The sequence below is a fragment of the Microcebus murinus genome, chromosome 14 (genome assembly GCF_040939455.1).
Source record: "Microcebus murinus isolate Inina chromosome 14, M.murinus_Inina_mat1.0, whole genome shotgun sequence".
NCBI lineage: Eukaryota > Metazoa > Chordata > Mammalia > Primates > Cheirogaleidae > Microcebus > Microcebus murinus.
Genome location: NC_134117.1, coordinates 45,351,486 through 45,369,461, shown reverse-complemented (window position 1 = coordinate 45,369,461; position 17,976 = coordinate 45,351,486). Strand labels below are relative to the sequence as shown.

The 17,976-nt window shown below is 37.1% G+C and overlaps 1 protein-coding gene across 1 annotated transcript in view; it reads left to right on the top strand.

Annotated features, from left to right (window-relative positions):
* TMEM26 (transmembrane protein 26) overlaps nt 1-17,069 on the top strand; it is a 41,953-nt gene extending 24,884 nt beyond the window's left edge. The window contains exons 5-6 of the mRNA XM_012762754.3: nt 9,131-9,207; nt 12,923-17,069. Of these exons, the coding sequence (XP_012618208.1) occupies nt 9,131-9,207; nt 12,923-13,359 (514 nt within the window). The 3' untranslated portion in view covers nt 13,360-17,069. The remainder of the gene's footprint in view (nt 1-9,130; nt 9,208-12,922) is intronic.
* The last annotated feature ends 907 nt before the right edge of the window (nt 17,070-17,976 follow it).

Here is a 17,976-nt window from a genome sequence, read left to right as displayed (position 1 = left end):
GGAGAATGGGGCAGATGAGATTTTATTTTACTAAATTTTATTTTTAGTCAGTTTTGTTCAAAGTGCCCAAAGGCTTTCTGGTGTGGATGCCTATAAATTAAAACTTATTGAGTTGGTACTTTTATTTTTGCCACAAGCAAATAAACTCAGAATCCATGATCACATCTGTTTATGGAACGACTTTCTTACCATTAGGGATTTAAGTCTCAGTGCCTGAATGTACTTTAAGCTTGGGTTGTTTTGCACTGTGCTATAAAAATAAATTGGAATGAGGCTGGCTTTTAATGCTACAGTTTACTTTATGCTGTGTTTCTCAAACAACAAAACATAAAGCTGAACAAAATACGCTAACTTACTGAGTAAACTTAATATCCCAATTATGGCACAAATTATATTTATCACTAGGAGTTACCTTTATAAGATCATTTCCTGATTCATTTATACTAATTTTTCTTATAGCTTATTAAGTTGACATATTCCTTTTTTTTTAAAGAATCTAAATTGATCCATCACCTTCAAAGTGTTGATTTAGTTCTGTAGTTTTAATGCCTTATATATGGTTACTGCTTTACGATGTATAATGTATTTTCAAATATAATACAATGTGGTTACAAGAAAAACATGAAGAAATGATGACAGAGCACATAAAAACAATAACTATCAACAGTGATAGGGAGACCATAATATAAAAATAACTATACCTATATAGAAATAAACATGTACATGCAAAATATCTAGGGAGATGGGATAGAACATAGGATAGTAAAAGAGGTATTGAGGAGGGATACATTTTGGGGACCAGTCATAAAATTGTGAGAAATGCCAAATTCAGTGATCTTAATGGACTGTTTTATAGTCCCATCCAGAATGACACCAGGGGGCAATTTATAAATCTGTGCTTGCCAATAAATGTTGAATATTAGATAAGTTCATGAATAACATTGTAATTGCCCAGCAAAACAAACAAACCAAAAAAGCTTCTAAAACCATATGGCATTCTTTCATTCACTATTGATTGGTTGTCTAATATGTGCTAAACACTGTGCTAGGCAGAGATTGGGGAGCAAAGGGTTAGCAAAAGGACATAGTCCTGTCCCAATCAAGACAATTTCAGTTCAGCAAGAATTTTGGAAGCACCTGATGTTTCAAGACACCTTAAATATCTCCAGTTTCTTCTATAACCTACAAATTAATCTGGATGCTTCATAAATATATATATTTTTTAATGTTAAACTTATACTGTATCTCAAGAAAGCTGATGTTTAATGGGGCCAAATAAGCTATGTCATAGTTTATACGGTTGATGTCTTAAAAAATTCTTTTCAGTTTTCACTAGCTCAGATTGAAGCCATTTTTATTTTTAATATTGTTTCATTGTGTCAGTGGCTTTCTATAACCCCTATTCCATTCCTCTGTGTCTCCACTACTCAAATACCTTCCCTTCCCCACAAAGGCAAGGCCCAGAATGAATATAGAGTTTTTCTCTCTCCTGAATGTCATCTTCTAAGTTCTGATTTCCTGTCTCAGGTCTCACCTTTTGGGCTCAAAAGGACAATCATGAAGAATAAACTTAATATATAATTAAAAGATACTTATGTGTAACTGCAGATCACGTCATTGTAGCCTACTCAGCATTGCCTATTATTATGGCATTTTACTTTCTCTTGTATTTTATTCCATATTTGGGCTGATAGATTTACCTGAGAGAAAGCCTACATGATGTCCACATCACTAGATTTATATTTGTTGGGATAGCTGCTGACATGATGATATCTACATCTCTTTCCTATATTCTGGCTAGTATGTCAATTCCTGTTTTTTTTTTTTTAATTTAAATAAATTATTTTCCTTTGGGCCACATTGAAGTTCATCTGCCTACATCTTAGGAATTTTTATAGGCTTTTAAATCCTATGATTCTGCAATTTTTTTAACAGCTATACAAAGTTATATTTTAAATATCAAAAATTTAACTATCATAATTCTACAGTTCAATGATATTTAGTAAATTACAGACTTGTTCTTCCATGACCACAATCCAGATTTAGAACATTCCCATCACTCCAGAAAGATTCCTTGTGGCTCTTTGCAGTCAAGCTTCACTCCCACCAACAGCCCTATGCAACCATTGATACACTCTTTTTTTAAATGGCATCGCTTAAATTTTCTAATCTTTTATTTTTTTTAATTTCATTTATTTATTATTAGTATTTTTATTTCAGAGTATTATGGGAGTACAAACACTTTGGTTACATAAATTGCTTTTGCACCACTGGAGTCAGAGCTACAAGTGTGCCCATCCTCCTGACAGCATGCACTGCACCCATAAGGTGCAAATTTACCCATCCCTTCCTCCGCCCTCCCATCTGCCCAAAACCCTATGAATGTTCCTTCCTATATGTGCACATAAGTGTTGATCGATTAGTACCAATTTAATGGTGAGTACATGTGGTGCTTGTTTTCCCACTCTTGTGATACTTCACTTAGAAGAATGGGCTCCAGCTTCATCCAGGATAATACAATAGGTAGTTAATCATTTTTTTATGGCTGAGTAGTACTCCATGGTATACATATACCACATTTTATTAATCCATTCATGTATTGATGAACACTTAGGTTGGTTCCACATCTTAGCAATTGAGTGCAGATGTCTTTTTTTTATAGAATGTCTTTTTTTCCTTTGGGTAGATACCAAGTAGTGGGATTGCTGGATCAAATGGTAGTTCTACTTTTAGTTCTTACCGGTATCTCTATACTACTTTCTGGAGGCACACTCTTTTTCTCTGTAGATTGTCCTTTTCTAGAAATTTCATGGGAATGGAATTATAAAATAGGTTGTCCATTGTGTCTGCCTTTTTTTTACTTAGCATAATGTTTCTGGGGTTCATCCATGTTGTTTTGTGTTTCATTCCTTTTTATTAATAATTGCTAAGTAGTATTCCACTGAATGCATATAACGCATTTTGTTTATTCATTCAGTAGTAGACGTATGTGTGTATTGTTTCCTATTTTTGCTATTAATAATGATGCTGCTTATGAACATTCACTTACAAACTTTTGGCAGGCTATGTTTTCATTTCTCTTCAGTAGATCCCTAGAAGTAGAATGGCTGGTTTTATGTTAACTTTTTAAGAAAGCTCCAGAATTTTTCTCAAAATTTTCAGCTATTATTTCTTTAAATATTTCTCCTATTTGTTCTGTCTTTCTTCTTCTCCTATTAAAAATATGTTTGCTTAATTGTGTTCCATAGGTCTCTGAAGCTCTGTTGATTTTTTTTCAATCTTTTTTACTCTCTGTCCTTCAGATTAGATAATTTTTATGAATTTATCTTCAAGATCATGGGGTCTTTTTTATGCTGTCTCAAATCTAGATGTAGAGTCAAACTATAGAGTGCCTCTAATAAATTTTTTATTTCAGTACTCATATTTTCAACTCTAGCATTTCTATTTAATTCTTCTTATAGTTTCTGTATCTTTATTTATATTATTTGTTGAGTCATTGTCATCACATTTTTCTTTAATTTCTGAAATTTAGTTTTCTTTAATTCTTTGAACATATTTATAATAGTTGCTTTGATTTCTTTTTTTGCTAAATCAAATATCTGGGCCCCATTAAGGCCAGTTTCTTTTGACTGTTTTCCCCCTTGATTATAGGTCACACACTTCTGTTTTTTGCATGTCACATACTTACTTTGTTGAAAACTGAACATTTTTGGGTAAAATACTGTGACAATATATTATCCTTAGGTTTTGCCCCCTCACCACTTCAGGCTGCTTCTTTTGTTGCTTTGTTTTCTTAATCCGAAGGATCTACCTCTCCTTGGATTGTAGCCATGGGTATCTCAGTTTTTTGGTTTTTGTTTTTTAATTCTTAGTTTTATTCTTAGCTTGACATCTTAGCATCCATACCTTTAACTACATAGTTGAGGTCAGCCAATGATTTGGGCAGAGATTGTGATCAAACACTTTGAGCCCTATGAATTCTACATTCTGATGATCTGTGTATGGATTGGGTAGCATGTTTAAGGTTCAGGAAGTTTTCACGTCTACCTCAGCCTTTAATTCCACTGTGTCCTCTTGGGTCTTCCCTGCACATGCCTGCAATTTCTCAGTCAGCCAAGCATACACGAGAACTCTAGCCCATTGATAGCTCTGTCACTTTCAGAATTTCTTCATTAAATTTAGAGTTAATTCATCACTCATTTCAACTGGGGTTGCAATTTCAGAGTGGATTTTCTGATTAAATTCCAACTAAGTTTGTTACTTTTATTGACCACACCTCTGAGTATGAGTTTTCATGTTCAATTCCAAATCAAATCAGTACACTCTGGCCACAAGGAGCCTGTGGTGTTCATTGCCAAGCCTTCTCTGTTAAAATCACTTTGATGGATCAAAATGGCCTTCGTATTTTCAGAACGTGAGTAAACTTTAGCCAGGGTTTTTCCTGACTTCAGGTCCCCGACTTCTCTTTTCTTAGAGCATTTATTTTAGAAAACTTGATATTATAAATTCTTTCTCTACCTCTTTGAGATGTAAATCTTTTCCCAGTCCTTTCCAGTTTACAACCCAACAATATCTTTCTCAAGGACCTGGGAGGCATCTCCTTAGAATGTAATCACAAAGAAAGATAGAACCCCAATATCCCAGTCTCTGTGGGACAGTAGGGTCCTAATTTGATAAGTGCCAATTAGCAAACACAAATAGCATAATCACATTGAGCAACCTCCACCCTAACCTTCTCCAGGATTTTCCACTAGCTCACTCCAGTGTTAAAAACTTTCCCATCTTTTGCTTCAGGAGAGTTTAGTCTCTTCCCTATTGCAATAGTCTAGAATAAATTCTTCCTTACCTGTTTAACAGTGCAATTTTTCAACATAGCCAAACTGGGGATATAGGAATATCCATAGGAGGGAATGCTGTAGATTTCCTGAATTTCTGCCAGTTTTTCATTAATAAATGTTACTCAGCTTGTTGTTTGCCTTTGGTTGATTTCCAGAGCCCTGGATGGTGAATATTGACAATTTTTCCAATACTATACATGTCTGTTGGGGAGAGTATTTGTCGACTTTTTCATTTGGTTACAGCCAGCCTCCAACATCTTCACAATTCAGAATTTCAGCATCATTACTAAGAAGAGTTCACTGGACATTTTACACATTTGGAGACCACTCTATGTAGTCTTGTTGTTGAACATAAATCATTTGTTAAGAAGAAATCTGTTTTCCTAGCATTACTGATATTTTACTGTGAGTATTTGACCCCACAAAGGAGAATCTTCGTATGTTTACATTTTGTGTTTTCTCTTCATTTTTCTTTGTTTATCTTGGTGAAACATCTCTTCCAGGAGAGGTTAACACTTTGTTTACTTTCTTCCTCTCCTTCTCCCTCTCTCTGTCATTATTTTTCCTTCTCTGAAGGTGTTTGTCAATTATTTTTTTAAAGCTGGATGATTTCTATCCCCTGATTTCCTCTTGTCTACAGGAATATTTATACTTCCAAAAAGAAATAGTTAAGTGGATTGGCAAATATGACTTTTTATTTCTAATTTTCACCTACCAGATTGAGTGTGCTGATTTGCCAAATGCCAGTCTTTTATCCTCCCAGTTTTTCAAGCAGGACAGTGATAATCACATCAATAATTTTACTTCTCAAGATCTTTTGTCTCTTTGTGAATCAAGTCCATCACATCTGCTTACATGCTTCTCAGTTGACATTTGTGAAGGCATATCACATATAAGGGACAGTGATAGATAAATCCACCCCAAAATTCCTTGGCAGAGCTTGAGCGTTTGTGATTTAAACTCAGTGATTTATTCATATTCCACCATTTCACCTTCCTGAGTATTTTTACGGCCTGATCTAAAAATTCATATTTGCCTGTTACTATTTGTCATTTGCTGTGTGCCAATAAGTCTGTTAAGACCTGTAGTTTAATAAGTTAGTCTTTACATTAATACGATAAGGTAGATATTATCATTATCACTATTTTATAAACAAAGAATATCAGGCAAAAGAAATTTTAAAAGTCTCAAAATTGCATGTAATATAAAAATAAGTAAATTGTAGTGATCTACCATAACAGTCTGTGTCAGATACTCTTCTAATAGCTTTAAATGCTTAACATAATTAAATAATGTCGTTCTTAAAAAGTCTAGTAGCTTTTGTCATGCTTATAATGTAAATGGGTAAATTAAAGTATATAAATGTTAAATTACTTGTTCATATTCATATAACTAGCAAGTGATCAATCTGAGATTAGAGTTTCACATCCTATCTCATTAGCAAGGCTTGGAGCTAGTATTTAAACTCCAGGTCACTTGGCACCAGAGCCCATACTTTTCTTTCTACCGCCTTACAGACAAATTGCACCTGAGGTTTTGGTAGAATTATTGAAGTTTGGGATTAGAGGAAACTTCAAAAGTGACCATCTTATGAAAAATTTATTTTGTATCTATTTTTGAAAAATCCTCTCCAAAATATCTTCAACACGTTCCTCTGTCAGTTCTATTTGAAAAATTGCACTAGTAGAAAATATATTAACCCAAGTGGCAACTTATTCTAGTTTGAGGTAATGTTATTAGCACTTTCCTCTATTGTGATAAAATCTGGATTCTTAGAGGTGCAACTAAAATCCTCTGAGCCTGAATTGGCTTTCTAAAGTCACAAGAAATAAGTTTAATTCCTTTTCCACATTATAGCCCTTGAAACATCTGAAATAAAGCTTTTAAGGAATTTTCTCTAGTTTTCAGTTTCTTGAACTATCCCACATGTAACACGGCTCTGAGTTCCCTTACCATCCTAGCTTTCCCCTTTGATGCAAGTAACTTCATAAAAGTTCCTCCTAAAACATGAAGCACCAAACATAGTATTTCAGGTATGTTTTGAACATTGTAGAATAGAGCAGAGCTAACACTTTCCATTTCATTCATGGAAATAGTATAGTGTAATGGTTGAAAGGGTAGATGCTGAAATCAGCTATCTAGGTTTGATTTCTGCTCTCAACACTTATAACCACATTACTTTGGGTACATTTCCTAAACTCTCTATGCCTCAGTTGCCTCATTGGTAAAATGGGGATAATAATTATGCCTACTTTGTTGTTGGTATGAGATTAAGTGTGATCATAGATTTAAGCATTTGGAAAACTTCCTAGCATGTAAGAATGAGATCAGAAACATTATTTAAAAAATCAGACACTTATTGAAGCTCTACTCTGTATAGACATTGACCTTGTAGAGGGGAAAGTTATGGTCTGCGTTCCTAAGGCATTTCTTCTTAAAATTCTAGACTTTGTATTTCTTCTGAAGCAACCTATGATTGCATTTTATTTTGCTAAATCATAAATCATGTCACACTGTGGACTCATAATTAGATAATAGTAAGGGAAAATCCTTGAGCCTTTTTTATAGCTGCTGATGTGAAATGCTATCTCTTCTATCCTATTCTACTCCTAATCTAGGGCATTCAGTTACATCCTTCTGAATCCTGATTGTGTCTTCCGGGGTACTGGTTTTCTATCCAAGCTCCGTGTCCTATGTGCATGAGAGAAGCCGCCCATCAGTGTCATCAACCAAGTCATCATCGCTGAAATGTGAAGTAGAACAGATTCAAAGGCTCAGCCTGCAGCAGCCCCTTGGAGAGCTCCCAGGGGGTCATCTACACAGTTAGGAATCCATCTAACAGCACTCACACCCAGAACATTTCTTAATTTTGTTACCAAGGACAATATGAGAGATTTTTTCAGAAGCCTTGTTTAAATCCAAATGTCTATTATCAGTTTCTATAGCATTACCTGCTTCATAATCCTAACTCTATTAAAAAAAAAAAAAGAGGGAATAATCTTAGTTGAGTGCAATTGTTCTCAGAGAACCTGTGCTGATTCTAATTACTGTCTTCTACAAGGGCTATCAGAAATCTTTTTAAAAATCACTTACATAATGTAACTCGGGATTAATAGTAAATGTGGCTTTTGTACTTTGAGATATTTCTGCTTCGTTTTGAAAGTTGAGACTTTTTCTGCCACCAACCTGGTCTCCACCATTAACCGCCAAGACAGATAATGATGGCTTAGAAATCTCATTTACAAATTCTGAGTTTTGAGATTTAATTTTTGAGAGCTTCAACACTTGAAGCATTTATAGATATCCCTTACAATCACCTCATTTAGTTTGGTTTCAATTACCCTTCCCTGATGCTTTTCCAGCCCTCTTCAATCTGAAAATCCCTCTTGACTGAAGATGGAAACAAAATCTGTTATTATGCCACTGAGCTCAAATTGATAACTTCCTTTGTATTTTTGCTAAAAATAAATGTAACTTTCTTTAATATCTTTGCATTTCTGTAACCTCTATTCTTTCTGACTTTAATTTTCATGGCCATTTTCCTAGGTCTGTAACATTTGTATATTTGCCCAAGAACGTGCCCTTCTTTTGTGTATTCTATCATTCTTTCCACAAATACATGTTGAATGCCTATTATTTGTCAGGTACTGTTCTAGGCACTTAGCATATATATAGCGTTTAATTAACACATATTCCTAACTTTACATCCTATTTTCTTGTGTAAATATCTTTGTTTAGATTTATCTCCTCACTATTTTTTCCACCTAAGTACAGTATCCTTTTACATGTTGAGCTCTTAATTTTTGAGTACCATTTAGCTCTTTTGAGATGTATTTTCATGTTTTTCAAGTAGATCCCTGGAATCTTAGAATAATTATTAGTTTTTCTCCCTGAAATTTCTTGAAATCAGCCCTCTGAATATTTATATATATCTATCATGTATCCATGTTTACCTATCTCAATATCCATCAATCTCTAACTTTTTTTCCAAGCATGTCTCTGCCATATGTTACTATGATTTTAAAGCTAAATACAGCAATATGGTACCAAGAGGCTTTGTATAATTCTTGTATATGTTGAGCCTCAGATTATTTATTTTTCAAATCTTCTTTATTGTTCCTTTATGATCATGCATGAATTTTTTTTCATGGATTTATTTTATCACCAAGATATTTTGGCAACCCCCAAGAGGTTTATTAGGCATATATTCAAATATGGACTGGGAAGATTTCTCTCTGATGCATTTGATCATCCTTTTTATTACTAATTTAAAGTTTTAATCTGTATTCTAGGAATAGCCCTGCACTAGTCTATGCCATCCTTATTATATGGACTTGGAGCATGCTGCAGTTTCCACTTGACCTGGCGGGTAAGTGTCTTGATGTTTGTGCAAAGAAACAGAAAATTACCACTCTTGATTATAAACTGTACTAAAGCTAAAGGAGGAAATCACGAGGATTATTGTTTCTCAATATCCCAGTGTTAGTTCTAGTTCAACTTAGAAGGGAAGTAGACTGAAACTTAGGAAGCCCCGAGTGGATCCACTCTGGTACACTGTGAGCTTAAGATAGTTGTGTGGATAATCGCACAGCTTTTTCTTCACTTCAGATGGTGGTTCTATCAGTTATGATTTGTAAAACCTCCTGCAAATCAGATAGTACATCTGTGCCTCAGTTTTTCCGTCCACAAAATGGGGATGATAATCACAGTTGCCAGGGCTGAAGGTTCTTGTGATGACTCAATAAGATATAATTTGTAAAGTGTTTAGCAAGTTGCTGGCCTATGAGTGTTAATCTCTTAATATTTGTAAGGGGTCATTTTCATTTCTTTGTCAGAATCATGAACCTCAGAGAAAGAGTAATTTGGGGAGTAAACATTAAAAATTAAAAATTAAAATCTCCCTCAGTGATGGCTCTTGGAATCCCATTGGTCTTAACTTCAACAAAGTCATATAAACTCCTAATATTTTGCCAGAAGTAAACTGTTTCTGAGGAATTTTATACTAGTGATGATTTAGAGTTGCATTGTCCAGCATGGTACCCCTCAACCACATGTGACACTTTAAGTTAAAATCAATTAAAATTGAATAACATTAAAAGTTCAATTCCTTAGTCACGCTAGCCACATTTCAAGTACCAATCAGCACACTGGCTTTTATTTTATTTTATTTATTTATTTTTGAGACAGAGTCTCACTCTGTTGCCCAGGCTAGAGTGCCATGGCATCAGCCTAGCTCACAGCAACCTCAAACTCATGGATTCAACAATCCTTCTGCCTCAGCCTCCCAAGTGTCTGGGATTACAGGCATGTGCCACCATGCCTGGCTAATTTTGTCTATATATTTTTAGCTGTCCAGCTAATTTCTTTCTATTTTGAGTAAAGATGGGGTCTCACTCTTGCTCAGGCTGATCTTGAACTCCTGAGCTCAAATGATCCTCCCGCCTAGGACTCCCAGAGTGTTACAAGCGTGAACAACTGCGTCCAGCATGATGGCTACTATTAATATATTAGACAGCAGAGATATTAAACTTTTTTACCATCACAGAAAGTTCAATTGGACAGTGTTGATCTGGAGTCATCCCATAATTTCTTGGAACCCTACAATTTTGATTTGGGAATTCTCTTGGATGACACTTTACCCTGCAGAAATTCTAGACATTAATAATTACATTTTTCTTAATCTCACTTTTTTTTTTTAAATAGCATCCTACTTGATGGCCTCGGGATAAGAATTAATCCATAGGACAGAAATATTTAACTTTTTTCTGTATCTTTTTTGGCTCCCTTTGATAGGTTCCAAGATCAGAGGCCATGTTAGACCTTAACATCCACTTTCTGAAAGAAAATTGTCACCAGAATAAACAGAAAGGGTTGCTGTGGCTTCTTTGAAATATCTGAAGCCTAATTGCTGATTAATAATTACAAACAAATGTATGTTAATAGCATGCACACACAAATTTTGTCATAGTGTGCCCTTGAGGGTACACTGTGCTCTTTGCTCAGCTGCAGTCTACTGATGGGATGTTAGGTGCCATCTCGTTAGATGTTGAGTAATAATACCCTTAGGAAGTCCTTTGGGAGCCATCTCCTGACTTAGCTTCTCAGGAAAGGCTATTATTGATCTTACATTAGCTTTTCTTTTGTCATTCACTCTCTGATCCTCCCCCTCCCCTATCTTGTGGTTTATAGCCTTGCTAAGACAATTTTTATTTAAGAAAGAAATTTTGTAAACTTTCAGGGGTGATAATGTTATGCAGCTGTTTGAAAAACAAAGACCAAATGTTACTTCTGACTAAATCACTATTGTATTTTCCAACAAACAGTACATTATGTTCATCCATATCAAAGCAGCTTCATCATATTCCGCAGGCTCCAGTAGACGAAGGCACTCTTTGTTTGAAAACTCCAAATGGAAAGCTTCATTATTATAAAAGGATTATTTTCTGCCCTTGACCCTGAATTAAATTTACATTTTAGAAATTAAAACAAAAGGTTCATCTGTTGATTGGACCTCTTTTTGTTCTGCTGGAAAATCAGTAATTACATCCAGTCTTTCTTGTAAACTGTGAAACAAAAGCATAAGGAATTAGGACAAAATAAAATAACAATGGCATTTATTTGGGCTTCCCCCCACCCACCATCATTAGAAAAATATGTTTAACATAAATTAGGTTTGCATTTGAATAAGTACTTGAATTTTCACAGCACAATTTACCACTATCACTGAGTCAACCAGTAAGTAGGTGGATCCTAAAGTGAGGATCTAGAATGATCTGGGCCATGTGCACTTTGCTCCAACTCCCAAACTTACAGTCAAGCACATCATTCAGATCCTAAGGGAGAGACGATGGGAGACAGTGAGAGGAAGGCAGGGTTTTTACTCTAATAGAAACAAAACGAGGCTGGGCGCAGTGGCTCACGCCTATAATCCTAGTACTCTGGGAGGCCGAGGCAGACAGATTGCTCCAGATCAGGAGTTTGAAACCAGCCTGAGCAAGAGCAAGACCCCATTTCTACTATAAAATAGAAAGAAAGTAATTGGCTAACTCATATATACATAGAAAAAATTAGCCAGGCATGGTGGCGCATGCCTGTAGTCCCAGCTAGTTGGGAGGCTGAGGCAGAAGGATTGCTTGAGCCCAGGAGATCGAGGTTGCTGTGAGCTAGGCTGATGCCACGGCACTCACTCTAGCCTGGGCAACAAAGTGAGACTCTATCTCAAAATAAATTAATAAATAAATAAAAAAGAAAAGAAAAGAAACAAAACGTGGCCATGAATAGGCCTCTGTCCTCGCAGATGTCATTGTTATCCCAGTTTTCAAAGGAAGAAACTGAGGTCCAGGAGCTTAAGTGACATGGCCAGCATCTCACTGCTAGAAATGACAACAGCCAGAGCTGGGGCCAAGCCTGCCTTGAGGCGTGGAGCACACTACTGTGCCACCCACACACCGCAGGCCCCAAGAACACTACTCTTTATTCTCTGTAGTCTCTTTACTTGTGCTTTCCCCAGAGTGATGACGAGATGATCTGAATTTTTTTTTTTTTTTCAGACAGAGTCTCACTCTGTTGCCCAGATTAGAGTGCCGTGGGGTCAGCCTCGTTCACAGCAACCTCAGACTCCTGGGCTCAAGCAATCCGCAAGCAGTGCCTCAGCCTCCCGAGTAGCTGGGACTACAGGCATGCGCCACCATGCCTGGCTAATTTTTTTTTTCTATATATTTTTAGTTGGCCAATTAATTTCTTTCTGTTTTTAGTAGAGACAGGGGTCTCGCTCTTGCTCAGGCTAGTCTCTAACTCCTGACTTTGAGCGATCTGCCCGCCTCGGCCTCCCAGAGTGCTAGCTACGATGACAGGTGTGAGCCACCGCACACCGGCCGATCTGAATTTTTTTTTACCTGCATGGAAAGCACGTGGCAAGGTGCTGTGTCATTTGTTCCACCCAAAACTAGACTCTGGCGTCATTTCCGAGCGTGCACTAGCACAGCCCCCCGTTGTGAGTGACTTGTCCCCGCTTGTCATTCCGTCTGACATGACATGCCCGCACTCCGGAGAGGGATGGTAACTTGCCTGTCTTGGGTTTTCAGTGCAGAGCGTGGCGTGCCCCGTGTCTGTGACAGCGAGAGGGTTCCTCGGCCTGTTCTTCTGCAGGTACAGCGCCGATCTGTGGAACATCGGCATCAGCGTCTTCATCCAAGACGGCCCCTTCCTGGTCGTGCGCCTCATCCTGATGGCCCACTTCAAAGTGATAAACCAGATGCTGGTGTTCTTTGCCGCCAAGAACTTCCTCGTGGTGGTGCTGCAGCTGTACCGCTTGGCGGTGCTGGCCCTGGGCGCCCGTGCCTCCTCCCAGCCCCCGGCAGGTGGCCCCCGAGGACAGCACGGTTGCGGGGGGCAGCCCTGCGAGCGGGGACTGTCCCCCCAAGACTGGGGGAGCGAGCCCCAGGAGGGCCTGGCGCTTCCTCTGCGGGCCACCCCTGTGGCCTCTGACGACACCTCCGGGGACCCGCACCCCGCCCCGTAGTTCTTTTACGCCCAGCCTCGTGCAGCCAGCTGCCTGGGACTTCCTGCTTCTTCCTGCAGACGGGGTCGCCTTCTTCCTTCTGCTCTTCCGACTTGGGCATATCATCATTTCCAAAAGAATAACATAAAAAAAAAAAAGCTGATCTTTCGACCAAAGCCAAGGAATTTTCCTTTTTCAACCCAATGGGAGGAACTTCTGATTAGGGGCTCTCACTTACAACTTGCGCATGATGGCATCAGATTTTGTAGCTGTTCCACGGCTAAGTGATTTGTTTGTCTCCAACCGTTTGAAAAAAAGCTCCGGGGCAGGGTTAGAGTGACATGGCCCCTGAAAGATTTAGTGCAAACTGCCGTGGCTGCTACCTGAAAATAGAGAAGCTTTGAACTTTGGCTCCATTGTCAGACTATCCCGTGTGATCTTTTCTGCAGTGTCCCTCTGACATCAAAAAATGTACATTCAGTGAATGCAGAACAAATGAAGGCAAAAGTGCCTTTAAAATTACCTCACCGTGGGCTGGAAGCAGGGAAAAATCTCTGCCCAGCTTCCGTATCATAGAGAGCCCTATTCATTGCTGCGCAGCCCTTCCCAGGAAAATCATTTTTCTGGGCTGATGTGGTCTTCTGTCATGGCGCATATGCTGTTACAGAAATTTTATTGCTTTTGGCTTGGGTACTATGACATTCACAGCAAGCCATTTCGGTTACATATCTACTAGTGGCAAGGCAGGAAATACTGGGAAAAATGCTAGCAAAGTCACAATTTCCACTCCGAGCATGATTTGCAGGGTGCGTCAGTATTTTCCTGAACCCCCACGTTACCATTTTCTACATTGCCAAGTTGGATCACGTGGGCTGATGCAGGGAAGCTCTGAAACAGGGAATAAAGGTGTTTCGGGCCCTGTTAAGTGTTACCATGGTTTCTGGTGTCTGCCAGCAATCGCGGGGAAAAAAGCTGCAGCTCGCTCCTCTGAACCGCCACCACTGGAGGTGGCCTTTGGTCTCAGGGAACACGGGGACGGACGGAGGACAGCATCAGCCCCACTCGTGGCCAACAGCCAGGGATGAGTGACGGGGCTCGGAACTGTGCCACCACACGGTGGGAATAATACGCATTATTTTCCTGCATTAAGACTTAATTCTCCCAGTATTGAAATAGCTATATTTTTCCTTTACATACCTCTGTGCTTTCCAGATGGAGGTGATTCAGAAGCTTTTATAGTGAGTTTTTGCTTTAAAAGATGCAGTGTGAAAATTTGCTGGGGTGTATAGCAGTAATTGCATAAGGCAGACAGTTACAAAACTGTTCTTTTAGGGTTCAAAGCATCATTCCTCCTATGTCAGTATGCTCAGGAATTCAAAGGGGCGTTTAAGGTAGAGTGTACCCTTAATTGGGTACGATCTATCAACAACCAATTGGGGCAATTGTATCTATAAATCTCTGTGTCACATAATGTCCATTTAAAACATTTGATACAAAGTTTTATAGATAAATTCTGGTTTTATACAGAGTAATGCATATTTTCCAATAAATGGCTTCTTCAGTGCCATTCAGTTATGTGTTTCTATTTCTTTCTTTTCTTCCTCGTGCTTCTAATTTTAACAATATAATGATTATAAAATGATGCATGAGACTAATGGAATACATTTATAATTTTCCATAATAACTCTATGAAAGTTAAGATCAAGAAATTATATTTACATGAAGTAAAGAACTTGACAACCTTTGAGGGCATGTTATTTAAAATGCTTAGCAATTGAAAGCAAAATAATAACTGCTATTTATAAAAATGTCTCAGCAAAATCTGTTTTTATGTAGACTGCTTTGTGTTGAATATTTTCATCCCCAACATGTATGTGCTGCTTATTATTGCAGATTTGCTCATGGCATACTTTTTATGTTTTAATTTTTTTTTTCTTCCAGGAAAACAAACATTGAGCCTCTAAAAATAGATAAAGTATAAAGTAGTACGGCTGTTGCAAGGATAATTTTAAATACTTTCAAATCTGAGATTTGGCTTGGCTTCATGAATGAGTTTGTAGTGTTTAAATAAAGTATTTTGTAATTAGCACTCCTCTGAAGGCCTGAGAAATAAAAAGTCTGTCCAAAATCTAGCTTCATGTACAGTGTCAGGAAGTCAAAGAGCACCCAGGACTGTCTTGGCGATTAATGGTGGCAAAAATAGACACATGCTCTGGAAGGTTTTCCAGGAAAATCTGCTAAGGGCAGCATTTGTTAACCTAACTGCCAATACTCCCACTCCCTTAGACTGGATGTTTTTATAGTACAGAAAAAAAAAATCTGTATTCATTTAGTTTATTTTTAAAAAGCTCTAAGCCCAGGTTGTATCCATCTCTAGGACCCAGGATGAAAAGTTAAAAATGTACTCAGTTAAACTGTATGTTTTTAGTGTAGACTGCTATACATGGTAATGTCTCAAAACAACTCAGTGTTTGTTATAAGTGGCTAGAACATCAGTTACCTCCCACATGTTGACATCCTAGGACTTGTTTACATTTTATTTGCAATAAGATAAGTAACTCACATGATCTGTATAATGTGACGAAGCCATACCTCTCCACTGCCCCTCCTTGCCCCCGACACACAAAGACCAATTCCCCAACCACCAAAGAAAGTGCCTTATTTGTGGTTGTCGGTGATGTTGTCGTTATTGCTATTGTTATTTAATTGCTTGATTAAAGCTTAATTAGATGTTCTTCTTAAAAATACATCATCTGCTGGTGAACAAACACAGTACACATGTTTTAATGATACTGTGCAGAAACACACCTCAAGACCCCTTTGTGGGTTTTCTTTGCCATTGCTGGATGAGCCTCAAAGGACATGACTTGACATGGTAAAATTAGTAAGCTGTCTTATCTGTGGATTATTCTTTTAATTTTTATTGAAGCTGTAATAAATAGCTTAACAAATAAAATTTTGCATTAGCCAGTAACAATTCTTTCTAACTTTCCAGTGAAGAGTCTTGCACAAATGTACCCTTACACATAGCCGTTTAGGTCTCATAAAACCATAAAGATATGGGCAAGAAATATCAGGATTTACTATTGCAGTATTAATTGCTAACTTGTCATTTAATAGAAACTTTTCAAAGCTCCGGAAAGGCATGCATTCATTGTAGGTGGACAAGCGTTAGCATTTCCACCCAGGTTTCAGAGTTGAACATTGACTCTTACTATCTTTGGCATTTAATCTCCATGACTCTTAACTGAGTCTCCTGTTAAAAGAAAGAATTGCCAAAGCCAGGCCTCTATCTACCTTAGTGCTCCTCCAATGCCAAGAAAGAGAGATGTTGAAATACACTGCAGAGACTCAGAGATGCGAGTGAAAAAGCCAAACAGTCTCAAATTAAAAGAAAAAAAGGAGATTGTTAATTTCTTTTCTAATTTCAGACTTTACTTTTTTACTTAGTGGACATTCTGATCCAGTTTCAGAAGCATCTGATTTGAGGTTAAACCAGGCAGCTGGAGGATGTTTATAGCTTTGAGGCTTCAAATAACTTTCCATGTGATGCAAGAAACTCTAAACAATGTTTGAATAATTAACTGCCACAGTCTTATATTTTATGGGTATCCATCCTCTGAATCTTTCTTACCAGAAAACTATACAAGACTATTTTCTCTGAAGTATGTATATTTGTACTATTTTGCTATGAATGACTTTTGTATTTTACTGTAAACATTAAATAATGTGTGCACAACTTTATCTTAATGTCTTTTTTTTTTTTTGCCTGCTTTTCATGTCTTTGTTCTCTACTGCAATTCACTGTCTTTATGGTTTCTAAGCTCCAGTTTAAAAAATAAAACTAATCTATTTAGAATATGATTAAAGTGGCATTTCAAACCAGTGAGGAAAGGCTGACCAAATTTACAAATGATGTTGGGAAATTTTGCAATCCATCTGGAAAAAATAAAGTTAGATTTTTATCTCATGCAATATATAGAAATAAATTCCAGATGGATTACAGATCTAAATGTAAAATGGAAACTATAAATATTAGAAGAAAATATGGAATGTGACTTTAGTATTTGGAGGATAGGAAAGATCTTCTGAAACAAGACATGAAACCCAGAAGCTACTAAAGAATAGACTGGCAAATTTTCCTACATAAAAGTTTAACATTTTTGAATAGCAAAAAATATCATAAATATATCACTATTATTTACTTCTCTGGAAAAAGGTGTCTGTGTGCAATCAGACAAGAGAGATGAGATATAGAAACTGGAAAGGAAGAACCAAAATGATCATTTATTCATATAAGATTGAGTCTTGAACATCCAAGAAAAGCATATTAAAACCTCAGAAACTATCATAAATATGAAATCACACAAAAATCAATAGCTTTTCTATATGTAGCACCACATAGAACATGTATTTGAAGAAGAGATTTTCTTTACAGTATGAACTCAAACCATAAAACACATTTGAATAAACTTAAGAAATGTATAAGATCTATGTGAAAAAACTTTCAAATTATTTTGAGGGCAATAAATGAATGATACAACAAATATGAAGATATTTCTATTGGAGAATGGTAAGGGGGCTTGAAATTTTAAAATGGTATCAATTTTCCCTAAATTGATCTATAAATTTGACACA